Source organism: Elephantulus edwardii, unplaced genomic scaffold (genome assembly GCF_000299155.1).
Source record: "Elephantulus edwardii isolate Elephantulus edwardi_28Jun2011 unplaced genomic scaffold, EleEdw1.0 scaffold00165, whole genome shotgun sequence".
NCBI lineage: Eukaryota > Metazoa > Chordata > Mammalia > Macroscelidea > Macroscelididae > Elephantulus > Elephantulus edwardii.
The window spans coordinates 6,196,132-6,211,763 of record NW_006399915.1 but is presented as its reverse complement, the minus strand read 5'-3'; the positions used below and the strand labels follow the sequence as shown (position 1 = coordinate 6,211,763).

Genomic DNA, 15,632 nt, shown 5'->3' with positions numbered 1-15,632 from the left:
CCTCTCCAAGGACCGGTCCCTCCTTACAACATGTCCAAAGCATGTTAGATGGAGCCTCAGAATTCTTGCCTCCAAGGAGCCACCCGGTTTGACCCTTTCCAGGATGAATCTGTTTGTTTTCCTAGCAGTCCATGGTACCCTCAATACTCTTCAAGGTAAGTGAGTTTTATTTTGTTTTGCAATAATGAGCTGAGTTGCAAGTTATTTTTCACAAATAAATTATTTTTTGAAATAATAAATGTTAAATATTTCATGAAATAGTGATTAACCCCCCCAAAAAAGTCCCTTAAACATAATATTTTTGTTTGTAGCATTGTAGCAAATAATAATGTAAAAAAAAAAGGAAAAACAGCCTCAATCACTGTGCACCCCTTGCCATCAAGTCATTCTCACTCAATAGTGACTCTATAAGACAAAGTAGAACTGCTCTGATAAGTTTTCCAGAGCTGTAAATCTTTATGGAAGAAGATTTTTCTCCCAGGAGCACCTGATGGGTTTGAACTACTGATCTTTCAACCAAGAAGTAGTTAAGCATCTTATCACTATTCTACCAGAGGTATTCCAATCACTCTGTAATGAGTAGAAATTGCTATTTAAAAAAAAAACAAAACAAAAACACAGAAGACCTTACAGATTTAAATGTAAATGTACTATAAGTTAAGTAAGTTTTGGTTCGTATTTCTTAGTAACATCCAGAATTGCAAATTGCTTCTAATAAATCAACTTTTTCTTGTATTAACTGTGATGTTTCTCAAAGAATATGGGGGGGAAATGAAATAGCATCACTGTCATATTCGTATTATGTTAAATACCCTGGATTATTAACAGGAGGAAGTGTTGCCAGTGGTGTTAGATGATCTAGTGACTTCTTTTCCTTTCATGGTTCCCTGGAACTGAAGATAGATTAAGGAATGAAGTTGATATATTTTAGGAAAAGACTAAGTCAATATTCTATCCTTAATATGGGAAAATCCAACATGCTAACATTCTGTGAGCAAACAACAAAAAAAGTAAGAACAAATATTGTATAAAACCATTATTGTAAAAACAGAAGGCTAACCAGTGAAATGTGTTTGAATATACAAAGAAGGGAAGGGGGCAGAGAAGCTGAGGGCGGGGATGGGGGATCAGGTAGGCAAAGAGTTTGGTGGGTGGAGGAAAGAGTAAAAAATTATACATGAATAAAATACAATAAAAAAATCCAAAACTCAAAAAAAAGAAAAACCCAAATGGAAAAAAAAAAGTGTTCTAGCTTTCACAAATAACACCTGTGCTGCATATATATGAGCAAACTGAAAGAATTACACCTCCAAAATCTGGTCGGTAGATATATCCTTTAAAACTTTTAAGATTTTAAGACTACTGTGTTAAATTTGTATTGAGATGAATTATGAGCCTCAGATCATGGTAGAATTGTGAACCTTCATCCTTGCATGCTGCCAAGTTGTGTGGAGCAATCCTCCCAGACCTTGACTTTGGCCTCAGTTATGGGACCTACTTTGACTAATGGAATAAGAGCAAATGATGAACCATTTCCAAGCCCAAGACTTAAGAGTAACCATGTGTTTCTTCTCCACTTTCCTTTGCTTCTGTCATTGTCATTGTTAGCCCATTTCCGCAAAGAGGAAGAGACCCTGTGGAGCAAGCCTGATCCGAGACTGAGAAGGGCCCAGCTCAGCAGGATCCAGAACTCAAAGCTGAACCCATCCTCTATCAGCCACAATCCACACAACACACGAGCCACCCACTATCATGAATAAATTAATGTTACTCACTACTGACTTGTGCACCTATAGACAATAGCTACAAAACCCAAAGATGCATAACATTAACAATGCCATGACGTATTATTTATTCATAAAAATGTCATAGCAAAAGTTTAACTACGTACCACAGAAAAGTTCATCACTCTCATCAAAGCAGTCATTTATGCCATCACAGCGCTGGGCCTGAGGGACACACAAACCAGAGGAGCATCTGAAAAATCCAGCAGGACAGGCTAGAGGAAAAAGACAAATACATAAAATTTTGGATGACTCTCTAAACATCACCAGATTATATTTTTGTATAAATGCAAACTGTTAATTGTTTAGGGATTAGCAAGGTAAAAGTACTAACTACCCCCTCTCTCATTTCTGTCCTATTTTATAACAGTGGTGTTAGGCAGTATTTTTTCTTTTGTAACTGGTTTATTTCACTCATGATATTTTTCAGGCTTATCCATGTTGTGTAGTGTTTTACAAGTTCATTTATTTTCAGTGCTGCATAGTATCCCATTGTGTGAATGTTTCACAGTTTTTCTATTCATTCGTTTGTTCATAGACAGTTGGACTGCTTCCATCTTTTTGCTATTGTGAATAACACAGCAATAAACATGGGTTTACATACATCTGTTCGAATCATTGCTCTGGTTTCTGGTATATTCCTAGTAGTGGAAATCCCAAGTCAAATAGTATTTCTATATCCAATATTTTGGGAAGGTGTCATACCACCTCCATAGTAGTTGTACCATTTTGCATTCCCACCAGCAGTGAATAAGATTTCCATTTGTTGTTTGCTGAACTGTTGCACTTTGCTATTGGGGGTAGAATAGGAAAGGAGTGGATAGAAAATGGACACTGCATTGGAAGAATTGTCTGAAAGGAGTGTGTGATATGGTATTATATGTATGACTACAATCCAGAACAAGAGGTACATTGCAAAGTGAACTAGGGGAAGGGCAATGATGGGGGGAGGGGAATATTCAAGCCAATCTTTCTGTAAACTTTCATTAAAATCACAATTTTAAAAGTTAAAACAAAGAAATAAAAAATACAAAGCACTAAAACAACAACAAAGGTATTAATTACTCACGTTGTCTAAATCAGGATGATGGATAATAGAAATACAGGGAAAAAATAAAAAGAAGAACTTAGAATAGCAAAGAATAGGCTCAGCATGAGAATTTCAGGAAAAAGCAGATTGAAGAACTGAAGGGACAAGAAGTCAGTCCCAAAGCAGACCATTGGGAACTCCTGTGGGACCATTGGACTGATAACATGCAGTGGCCGGTAATCAGGACAAACTGCAGTTTGACAATGAATCTGTCCTGAAGCAGTTTCTTTCTGAAGTGGAGAAGCTGTCTCTTGATGACAGAGCAAAATGCTTTGAAAAAAACGAAGCCATCCAGGCAGCTCACGTTGCTGTGACCCAGGAAGGCCAGTGTCGTGTAGACAACAAAGTGAACTTTCATTTTATTCTGTTTAGCAACGTGGACAGTCACCTCTATGAACTCGATGGACGAATGCCCTTCCCCGTGAACCATGGCACCAGTTCAGAGGACTCCCTGCTGCAGGATGCTGCCAAGCTCTGCAGAGAATTCACTGAGCGTGAGCAAGGGAGATCCACTTCTCAGCCGTGGCCCAGTGCAAGGCAGCCGAATGCGCTGTGAGGAACTTGCCTTTCCCCTCTTCCTTTAATGTGAAGACATGTACCTACCAATGTGGTCTAAAATGCTTCTGTACTTGTGAAACAAAGCTGTTTTTCAATTCTGCAGAAATGCTCATATCCTCAGCCCTATCCAAGCACTAGCAGAGCTCCACTGTGGAGTCAGGCAGGGTTTCTTGTAAGATTTAGATGGCAAAGCATTTCCTTAGATCCGCTCTTGTGTGTCTTGTTACCTTAATATCTAATGCTTTAAATGGCTGTTCTGGTTTATGTTTGTAAGTTAAGGCCTTGGATGTGGTTTGTCGTTAAAAGGAATGAAACTTTTCTGCTGATAAAAGAGAAAAAATTGTACTATTAAAAAGTAAATGTATTGTTAAAAAAAAAGAATAGCAAAGAATAAAGCCAACGAATATACTAGAATATTTCCATCAATACTGCATCCAGCTCACATGCACAGCCAAATTTCTGTTGTCTTTACACTCTTCACACAACCCTTGGGCTTTATCATACAAGAAAAGTATACAAGCTGGAAGGAAACTGCGAGTTTATGATCCTTAATAATAGAAATTCTTCAGACACCTCAGCCTTTAGACTTCTGATGTCTCCAAATCCTGTGTGATCAGAAGCATTTTGCTGACAATTCCACACCTTTATTTGTGTCTCCAAGTGATCATTCTCTCAAATCCCATTCAAGAGGACTGCTGGTAAGTTGAACTACATGGGATGAGTGACCAGTCTACAAGCCCAGGACTCCTGCCTTCTACCTTCCACATCATTCTTTCTACTACATCTAGATTGTCAAAGATCATATTTCTCTAGTAGATACAGAATCATTAAATCTATGCTTACAGCTCAGTATTATAAAAATAATTGTCATCAGGTCAAGCACTGTTTTAAAGGCGTATGACACTGGCTTAATGGCTGACATTGGAAAAGATTCATCGTAAAAAAAAATTGTTTTCTATAAGCTGACTTACTACATTCCTCTATCCCTATTTGGAATTGTAATATTCTGAATCCAGAAGCAGTCTATCAGAGATTGGCCAAGAATGGCTTGGTCTAAAGGAGCTTTTCCTCAAGTCATATCTTCAATGACTAATATGTATCTAAACATTACTTCCTCTCTTTTTTTAATTATTAAATTTTATTAGTTTTAATGAACATTTACAGAGATTTGGGGTTTTCATTCATTCATTGTTGCACTGTTTTTTCTACTCTCCTCCCCAGTTCATTCTTCCTCCCCCCCTTGAATGTCTGTTTTAATTGTCCAATTGCCACAGTGCTTGTCAAAGCCAGTTCTGATTAATCTCCTTTGTCAGTGTGTCCTTTGCCATTCCCTATCACTCCTCCCTGAGAGAGACTTCACCCTGATTCATAAGGGAAAGGGGACGGCGTATTCTCTTAGCTACTTCCTGCTGAAAAGGGATGCTGTAGGTTTCAGGGTGAAGATCTTCTCTCACTCCTCTAAAGGGCCCCTTTGGCAGTAGGAAACATGTATACTATTATGGAGATTGATTTTGGAATTTAGATGCACTGTTATCAATTGTGCTTAGCCGTACATGTTCATATCCTTGAAGATGTATCATGGAAGTGTTGCAGCCTAGAAAACACAAATTTAACTAACAAGTTAAAAGTACATGAGTTAAAAATTAAAAAGCAATAATACTCTGAGTAGAGGTTCTAATAGTGGCACAAATCAAGTTACAGAGGGAAGGTGTTCTTAGAGTAAAAGGCCTATAGACTAGCACTTTGTCTATTATAGTGTAGAGGTTAGGAACCACAAGATGTAGAGGCTCAGCTATGTCATTTATGGTTACTTCCTTGCTTTTAAAACTGGTCAAAGATTTCCTGAGCAGGTCACTATCAACTCTCTCCAGCTCTAAGAACTTCCTGTGAGCATTGCCCTCTCTACCTGATCACTTTCCACTTGCAACTGCCGGCCACTGCTCCAGCAGACTTCAGTGTGGGCTTCAAGTTCTTCATTCTAAAGTTGGCACTTGAACTTTCTGACTTTTTAGTTTTCCCTCAGTATCACAGGCCAAAGTGAATCATAGTTAGTGGCTTCCAATCCTCTTGATTTATTTGCACACATCACATGTACAACAAAGTAAACCTAGCAAGCAGAAGGACAAATGAGAAAGTGCGCTTGTCTTATATCTGCAGGGTAGATGAGATATCATATTTAAACTACTAATAAGCCCTGGTGGCCTAGTGGCAAGAAGTTATGCTGCAATACCAATGGCACACAGCTACTCCATGGGAAAAGGATGGGCAATCTCCTCCCATGCGATTGACTGCCTCTGAAAACCCTCCAGAGGGTCAGCTATAGGTTGTTTCTGACTCGATGATACACAACAATAAATAATAGATAGCATAATAAGTTATATTATTTTCTTCAGCTCTGAAGGAGTTGCACTGCCAACCTAAAACACAGGCAGTTCAAATCCACTAGTTGTTCCAAAGGAGAATGATGGCAGCCTTCTCCTGTGCCATTTACAACCTCTGAAAACATACTGTAGGGTCAGCAGTGAGTTAAAGCCAACTCAACCACAGTGAAATCTGGTGGCCTAGTGGTAAGCAGTTGTACTGCCAAACCAAAGGCAGGAGGTTTGAATCTACCAGCTGCTCCAAGAAGGAAAGATGGGCACTCTCCTCCCATGCAATTTACAACCTCTGAAAATCTGCTGGAGGGCAGCTAAAAGTTACTTCTGACTCTACAGCACATCATAACAACATCAGTAATAAGATTAAAAAAAATCATTTTTTTTTCTGTTTGCAGCAGTTTTCTTTCCTTCAGTTCTCAAAGTTTAGAATTAATTAATGTTACCCTATGCTTGACTTTTTACTAACTTTTTTAACGGGGTGGATCCCAAGCTTACGTTGGCTGATGTTGTAACTGCCGTATTCTACCAACAGTGGCTTGTCCGAAAGCCTGGAGCTGCACTGGAGCTGGATGTGAACAAGGGAACTGGGCACCCGGAAAATGCTCTGGTGATCCATGTACGAGCCGCAGTACCTGAGGAGATAAGAGAGGAAAAGAGGACACACAGCTTGAGGCTCCACTAACCTTTTTGCTACCAACAGTGAATTCACTGTTACAATCTATTTTGGTCATTTAGGCTTCATAAACAAAGATGCTGTCGACAGGGCTGCGAAACTTATTCAGTTTATCATAAGTGACTATAAATAGGTATATTCAGTCAGCTCAATTACATTGTTATGTGTCACTTAGTCAGAAGTTGTTTCAGAGGGATTTATTTCGTAGGCAGTAAATTACACGGGAGAAAATTGCCCATCATTCTCCTGCAGAGCAGTTGTTGCATTCGAACAGTATTCTTTTCAGTTGGCAGTGCAACTCCTTGCCACTAAGCCACCAGAGCTTTACACTCTCTGCTAAATAAAACAGCAGTACTGATCAGTGACTATCAGGAGTACTGGAGTGGCTCAAACTGTTAAAACACTCAACTAATTGCCAAAAGATTGGTGGTTTGAATCTACTCAGTATTACCTCAAAAGAAAAAAAAAATATGGACCTGGTGGTTTGCTTTTGAAAAGTCACAGCTCTGAAAATATTTTGGACCATTTCTATCATTTCTATTTTGAATATACAAGGTCAGTATGAACATGAATTGACTTGATGGCAACTAACAATAATTTGTTATGTAATTCTTTTTCAAAGTAGTAAACTGTCAAAGAAAGGTGGGATAATGTGTTTGGGGGGTAACCTACTAACCAAAAGTTTGATGGTTCAAATCCATCAGCATGCCATGGAAGAAAGATGGGGAGTCTCCTCCTATAAGGACCTATAGTATCAGAAACCTGATAAAAAGTTGGCATGAATCAGAATCAACTTGCTGGCAGTGGGTTTGGTTTTTAAACTGTCATACAAAAGAGAATCTATTGCTTTTGTTCATAAACCTCTCTATCAGGCAGAATGGAATCCATGGCTTACAGAGAAATTATGTAAAGAATTTCAGAAGCTCTTAAAATGAATGATAACATCATTTTAAATTGAAGTCTGATGTGAATGTCAGAACTTGTTCTTACCAAAATTTTAAAGTTGTGATGTATATTCCATTATTTCCTTACTTTGATATTTTTCTTGGATTTTATCATAACCTAAAGCTTCCAGTTTGTTCTGGTGACCTAGTGGAAAGTAGTTGCAGAGGCACAGGATTTTAATCTACCAGGTACTCTACAGGACAAAGAGGGGAAATCTCCTCCCATGCAATTTACTGCTTCTGAAAACCCTCTAAAGGGTCAGCTGTAAGTCAGTACCTACTTGATGAAGATACAGCAGCAAAATACCTCCTACATTCTCAGTATCTTTGTGAGAAATGGCCCTCATGTTAATCATTCTCATTATATAAGTACCTTGATTCATAGAAGGTGGCGCATTACTTAACATATCAGGCTGCACAACCAAAAGTCAACAGTTCAAATCCACTAGCTGTTCCAGGAGAAAAGTATGGGTAGTCAATATCCTCCTGTAAAGATTTACAGCCTTGGGAACCAATAGTGTCACTTTTGTGTCAGAAAAATATTATGGAAAAAGACTCATTAACAGCCTGCAACATAATGACACAACTCTGCTTGCTGCAAGTGAAAGACTTGAAGTACTTACTAAACAAGGTAAAGACTGTAACCTACATCTTAATATCAAGAAAACAAAAATTCTCACTTATGGACAAAAAAAAAAAAGACCCCAAACAAACACCAAAGCAACAACACCATAAATAAAAAAAGAAAAGACTAAAGTTGTCAATAATTTTGCTTTACTTGGATCCACAATCAGCATCAAGAAAATAGCAGCCAAGAAATTGAAGATTGATTGCATTGGGAAAATCTTTGCCAGCGATCTTTTAAAAGTGTTAATGAGCAAGGATGTCAATTTACAGACTAAAGTGCACCTGACCCAATTACTTCAGAGATGTGTGAAAGTTAGACAGTGAATAAGGAGGACTTGAAGAGGAGTTGATGTCTTTGAATCGTGGTGTTGGCAAAGCCTATTAAATATGTCCATGCACTACCAAAAGAACAAATTTGTCTTGGAAGAAATGCAGCCAGTATGCTCCTTAGAAGCAAAGATAATAGGAATTCATCTCAAATACTCGGCTCATGTTATAAAGAGTGTCCAGTCCCAAGAGAAGGACATTACACTTGGAAAGGTAGGGAATCCTCACATAAAAAGAAATACTCTCAACAAATTGATTGACACAGTGACTGGAACAGTGGATTAAAGCACAGTCGAGATTGTCTCTCCTCCTGATGTACATGTAAGTTGATGTAGGTTTGGGTAGAGTTTCATTCTTTTGTGCATAAGACTGTTATAAGTTGAAGTCAACTAAATGGCACCTAACAACAGCATATACTCACACAAACACATGACTAACATGTTAGAGGCATGTGTAATTTTGGTCATTTATGCACCCACTTGTTTAAAACATAAATTTAAGAAAAGAGTTCATTCTTAATCCACAGGCTGGTAGTAGCTGCTGGGATAAGAAGAAAGAAGCAGCTGAAAGTTAGCCACTTGGTCAAACTATCCAGAGTCTAATGGGTATCTGAAAACCATGCCAAGTCTTTAGGGTCAAGTTCTACGCTAGTTGGTCATCTTGAGATCAGAAATGTATGTTATCTGTGTCTCATTCTGGCAATATTTGGTTGTTTTCTTGGGAAAAAATATGATATTCATTTAAGGCTATGAAAGGAAAGAAAAGACGAAAAAGATATTTGCTTCCATGCTTCAGCTAGAGTTTAGAGCAGAATGGTATATAACAGAGCATTATGGTACATACGGAATGTAAGAAAAGTGAAAGTCTAGAGAAATCCCAAAAAAAGTACATTTACATACACAAACACTCAACAGATAAGAAATGTCACAAAGAGAAGTCATTCATTGAAGGTCAAAATAGCAGGTAATTAGAACCAAGAATTGAACTCAAGTACACTTGATGCAAGAACCTGGATGGTAAAAGTCATTTGTGATTAGCTGCTACCTAAAAGGTTGACAGTTCAAATTTATCCAATGGCTCCATAGAAGAAAAGGCTGTCAACCTACTTGCATAAAGATAACAAACAACCATGAAAATCCTCTTGAACAGGAGAATTAAAACTCTCTGTAAATGGATGATATGACCCTACATATAAAAAAAACTCCAGAATCCCCTAAAAACTTCTAGAGCTAATGTGGAAATTTAGCAAAGTTAAACAGCAATGTTAAATTTAGCAGGGTACAAGGTCAATAAAGAAAAATTGGTTGGATTTCTATACACAAACAATAATAAATTGGGAAGAGAAATTTAAAAAACAGTTCCATGGTCCTCAGACCAAATTTATTAATTTTTGAATGAATATCCCTTAAATGAAACAGCAATATTTTGTCTATTTGCTGAACGGAACAACGAGGTGTTGCTGTGATGCTGCACACTGTTCCATAGTTGTGTCAAATACCATAATGGTTACCCATTATGTACAATGTTTGCACGAGCTTCCAGATTGATTTATGCTGGGAAGCGGGAGTGGCATCCACTTCCTAAACTAAATGCCTCTGGAAACTCTATAAACTCTATAAATGTACAGAAATTGTGTTAGTTATAAAGTGTAGATCTTTTGTGGAAAGCTTACTCTCAGTCGTATTCAACTTGACAACACCTAACCACTGCTAAATGAAACTAGTGCTGTTTATATGTGGAGGAACACTCTTCCGCTTTGTAAATCACTCTTTGTCAATGTGTGGTATGAAGTAACGTGGGTTGTTGTGATGCTAAACCTTGTGCCACTGGGGTATCAAATACCAGAATGGTTTCCCAATGTAGACATTGTTTGGTGGAGCTCCCAACCTATTCCAAAACAGGTTTGGAAGCAGGGGTGACATCCACTTCCTAAACAATACGCCTCAGAAAACTCTATGAACTTGGAATTTACGATAATATGGAAAGGCATTAGGTCTTTTGTTCACAGAGTCGCTATGAATTGTGCTAGACTCGATTACAATCAACAACAATATAATAAATCTAACCAGGAATGTGAGGGACTCACATAGTGGATTATAAGACAGTATTGAAAGAGATTTAAGAATAATTAAATAAATGAAAGTATCTTCTATATTCAAAGATTGGAAGACAATATTTAAGATGTTAATATTCCTAAAGTAACCTGTAGATTAAATACAACACCAGTAAAAAAAATCCCACAATCCTTCTTTACAGGAACAGAAAAACCAATTGTAGTATTGTGGGTTTATTGTTCAAAATTACTAACCTAGCCCCTGATTTACCACATAATTGGATGGAAACCTGAAATAGAGTGTATATAAATTAATCATTATGGGACTGCTCTCGTTTTCTTACCTGCCAAGTTTAAATTGTGCAAGTTTAGGAGGAAATGTGAGAATCTCCCTACCAGCAAGGAAGCAGTAGAAAGTACAGCATGCTACCCAAAAGTGGCCGCAGCCTCTGGCAGCAACCAGAGATTCACATGTGATAGAGCTGATTTAGGACTACTATCCACAGAACCAGAGTCATGGACCGTCACTCAAACTTGCTATAGAATTGAGGAGAAGTGACTCAACATCGAGTAAATAAAGATTCTCACCACTGGGCAGATTGGCAGCACCATAATAGACGATAAAGAGATTGAGATTGTTAACAGCTTTAGTTTGGTTGGCTCCACAATCGACATTCTTGGTACCAGCAGCCAGGAAATAAAAAAATGAATTATATTGGGAAAGTCTGCTGTCAGGGACATCTCCAGAGTACCAAAGAGCAACGACGTCAGTCTGGAGACTAAGGTGTGCCTGATCCAGGCCATGGTCTTTTAAATTACTTGCTATGCATGAGAAAGCTGAACAGTGACTAAAGATGATAGGAGAATTGATGCCTTTGAACTGTGGTGCTGGAAAAGAGTATTGAATATCATGGACTGCTAGGAGAACAAACAGGATTGTCCTGGAGTGGGTGAAACCAGGCTTGTTTCTTAGAGACAAGGATTCTGAATCTTCATTTGACATACTTTGGGCATGTTGCAAGGAGTAACCAGTCCTTGGAGAGAGACATCGTGGTTGGGAGGGTGGAGGGACAAGAAAAAAAGACCCTAGATGAGATGGATTGACTCAGTGACTGAAGTAATGATGAGTAGGGTTCATAGCTGTTGTTCATAGGGTCACTATGAATCGCAAGTGACTCTAGGGCACATAGCAAGAAGAGAATTTTGTATCAGTGACCTAAGGTATGAAGCTGAAGTTCAAAGGGCCCATGAACCTGTTTGAGAATCTATCATAACTAAAAAGTTGTATCCTCTTGCAAACCCGAATAGTAACCTGTTAACTTCTCAGGTAAACCCCATAGCCATGAGTATAAGTCTGTAAAATCTGTGATCGTAGCAATGGATTTCAGAGTTAGCAGTATGACTGGTGTGAGAATCTGTAGAAGTATGGGCCATGTCTGATCTTACTAGCTTTGTACTTGTTAATGTTGCTGATGGGAACCATTTCTTTCTGTGAGATTAATAGAGATCAGACTTGATTATATCTATGCCATCTACATTTTTCCCCCACATTAATCTTCAACTTTAAATGAAATGGCAAGTGTAAAAGGAGGAATGGTAATGGGGTGGTGAGGGGACAAGTCTGACTTCTACCTGCTTCATAAAGGAGAACTGTCCTCATCAATAATATCCATGGTACCAAAATAACTGGAAAGTCAGTCATGCCACACCCATGTTCTTGCACCTTTTTTCTACCAATCATTGGGTCTAGTGTTGATTGCAAGATTCACAGTTGTAAAATTTATTAGGAAATAGGGTGGAGAGTGGGAAAGGCAAAGAATATCATACAATTCAAGTCTAGATTTAGTCCAGCAGTCCCAAGTCAGATTAACAGAAAGGTATAATTCTTCATTTAGTGAAAGATAGCTTCTCAGTCAACTAGTAACTGTCTAGGTTCAGTTCAGCAGCTCAAATGCAAGAAGCCTCTGGTGTCTTCCATCATCTAGAAAACTTTATCTCAGAACAGTTATAAATCAGCTTTTCCGTCAGTCATCCAGCAAGTAAAACTTTTAACTGTGGTCTTTATCTCCAGGGATTCTCTGGTTATAGCTTGCCACAGTCTCTTCATAGCAGTGCTATAGTCTTTTCACACTCTCTCCACCACTGTTTCTCACACAAATTCTAATTAAAAGGTAGAAAGTGAAGAGAATTTTAAATTGTCATGGATTCTTAACATTTTAGAGCCATAGAGCACAGATAAACCTCTAAAATACTACTCATTGACAATCTTACACCTTAAACAAAAATCTCCTGAAGTCTTCATAAAACAAACAAAAAATAAGTTTATCATAAGTGAGAAATAATTGTCTTTACAATTCTCTTTTTAAAAATTTTTTATTATTATTTTTTGTGTGTGTGCCGTTAAATTGGATATGACTGGTACAGGAGGAGATTTCCCCTCCTTCTCCAGCAGAGCACCTGGTGGATTTGAACTGTGTACCTCTGGGATTGCAGTGCAACTTCTTGCCACTAGGCCACCAGAGCTCCCTTTACAATTATTCTCTTTTAAGAACTATCTCTATGGGATCAAAGTAGTAATAGTAACTTGAAAGATTATCTGGACCTTGGGGACAATTATCTATGTTAATGAGGAAGGGAAAAAAATCAGAAAAAGAAAACTAGGAATGGTTGCAGAACTTGAAGAATACAGTCAGTGTCACTGAATTGTACATGCAGAAAAGGTTAAACTGGTGTTTGTTCTGTGTGATCTCAACAACAAAATAAAACCCTATGGATCTACTCAGGAGCATGTAAGTACCACCCTGGCAACAGCTCTCAGCAACCACTACCTCCCCTAACACACCGTCTTCCCTTCTGGAGCTATCTCTGAAAACTTTGTAGGAAAGCTGTCCCTTTCCAGAGGTTTCATCCTGTACCCTTGCAGCCCTGATTGTATGCATCCCATCCCAAAAGTTCACAGGGCAATGATCACTAGGCTTCTTTCTATCTCTCACTCATTGCTGTTGAGTCTGAAACAACTTTTACCTGAGTGTCTAGTGAGTTTTCAGAGGCTGTACATTAATTGAGAAGATTGCCCATGCCCCACCCCATGGAGTCCATGGAGCTGCTGGTGGAGCTGAGCCATTAGAGAAGGAACCACCGTTGGGTTAGCAGTGAAACTCCTTACAGATTATATACTCCAAGAGCTTTCAAGTATCAGGTTACTTTCCCCTCATATTTTATAGCCCTCAGAAAGATGACTACAATAGTGGGCTCAAGTATATAGGAGATGATAAAGATGGCAGAGGATAGGGCAAGGTTCAGATCCTTTGTTCATAGGCTTTCTGTGAGCCCCCATTCCCTTAGGCTAACTACTGAGCAAAATGTCAGAAAAACTAGTTCAAGCAGTCTTTAACTTTCAGATGAAAAGAACTGATAGTGGGGATCATAGGCATGATCTGAAGAGGAAGCTAGAACAGCATTAAAGGAATATAACAGGATTGCAGCCTGCCTACAGGACAAAGTGAAGAGGCCCACACAGAAAATACCCCATGACAGAGAGCCCTCTAAGCATTGCTAAGAAGCAAGTCCTGCTGCTATCTTGGCTGCAGCACCTCGTGGCCTGTGGATGATATTTAGAAAAGAAACAGTATTTAATCTTCAAAGAAAAGTTATATCTTTGTCAAACAACTTCACAAAAGATTTGTAAAGACTTGTTTTAGGGGTCTCTAATTGATATTAAAATACAGTGTCTGTAATGCCTTGAAGCACATTCTGCACTCTAACGTCATTTTCAAAGTAATATTTAATATTTTAATCAGATTAAGAAATAACTTTTCCATGTATAATAGACATTATATCATTGATTCCTTATCAAAGAACAGACTGAAAATCAGAGACAAACAATTTGACCAAATTAATTTTATACTGACAGGGCTGGAATTTGAACCCAGGCCTTCTGACTCCTGCACAGTCAAACCTGGCTTTCAATATACTCCCAGAAAGGCACCTGTGGTCCTGGACTACATCCTGATAATGACTATAAGAATTACTTTCAATCAAATAGGACCTATTCCAATAAAGAAAAGATCTAAGTCTCCAAAGGAACTCAAAGAAGATTGTTCTGAAAAGTCACTTAGAAAGATTTTGTTCATGGAATAGCAATGAACAAAGTAGACATATTCTTTACCTTCACAAGGATTCTTATCACAAAGTGAATTAAGAGACCCTTCTGCTACCAAGACAGATCCCCCTTCTATGGTTGAATAAAGGAACTATAAATCTTAAAAAGAAAAAGCAACTGAGAAATAAAAGAGAATGAGAGTAAAAGTGAAGATCTCCTGGGTCAGTTCAAAAAGCCCCTACACCTAGATTTCTATTAGTTTCTTTCTAAACTCTTTCTGGTGACATAGTCTGTAAGGAATTGCCCTACTAATCCAAAGGTGGTACCTCTGGTATTTTGAAGCCACCAGTGACTCTGCAGGAGAAATATGGATAATCTCCTTTCAAGTTATTCACAGAATCTGAAAACCTTCTGGAAATTCAGCTCCAGCTGAGTCAGTTATGACTGAATTCCAGTAAATAGTCTCTGCTCCTGTCTCAGATTTAGAATAACAGCCAACTTAACTGAGCTTCTCTCTAACTCATATAACTGTCCCTGCATACCACAGACGATTAAGTGTTTGGCCTATAGTCAAAATGTTGGTGGTTTGACCTACACACCCTTGATCTCAGATGCCTTGGAGGAAAGGCCTGGTGAACTGCCTTTAAAAGTTCAAAACCTGAAAACCCCATTGATCACTGGTCAACCATATAACACATTGTGTCACAAGAGTTTGAGTCAATTCACTGGCAACTGGTTTGGTTTGGTTTGGTTTGGTTTGGTTTGGTTTGGTTTGGTTTGGTTTGGTTTTAGTTTGCTATGGCCTAGTGGTAAGGACTTGCCTTGGCAACTAAAAAGGACATGGTTCTCAGCAAAGTAGCAGGATACAAGATCAACCTACAAAAATCAGTTGGATTTCTCTACAGTGACAAAGAGAATACAGAGCCTGAACTAAGAAAAACAATACCCTTCACAACAGCAAATGACAAGATTAAATACTTGGGAGTAAATCTAACCAGAAATACAAAGGATTTAGTCAAAGAAAATTACAAAACATTACTACAAGAAACAAAAAGAGACCTGGAGAAGTGGAAGAATATCCCTTGCTCATGGATAG

At 38.3% G+C, this 15,632-nt stretch overlaps 1 protein-coding gene and 1 pseudogene across 1 annotated transcript in view; one reads left to right on the top strand and one right to left on the bottom strand.

Annotated features, from left to right (window-relative positions):
* Window positions 1-15,632, bottom strand: part of TMPRSS7 (transmembrane protease, serine 7) — a 77,257-nt gene that overhangs the window by 16,077 nt on the left and 45,548 nt on the right. The window contains exons 8-9 of the mRNA XM_006895344.1: window positions 6,306-6,442; window positions 1,892-1,999 (exon numbers count right to left, since the gene is read on the bottom strand). Coding sequence (XP_006895406.1) covers window positions 1,892-1,999; window positions 6,306-6,442 — 245 coding nt within the window. The remainder of the gene's footprint in view (window positions 1-1,891; window positions 2,000-6,305; window positions 6,443-15,632) is intronic.
* Window positions 2,072-3,570, top strand: LOC102860958 (annotated as a pseudogene).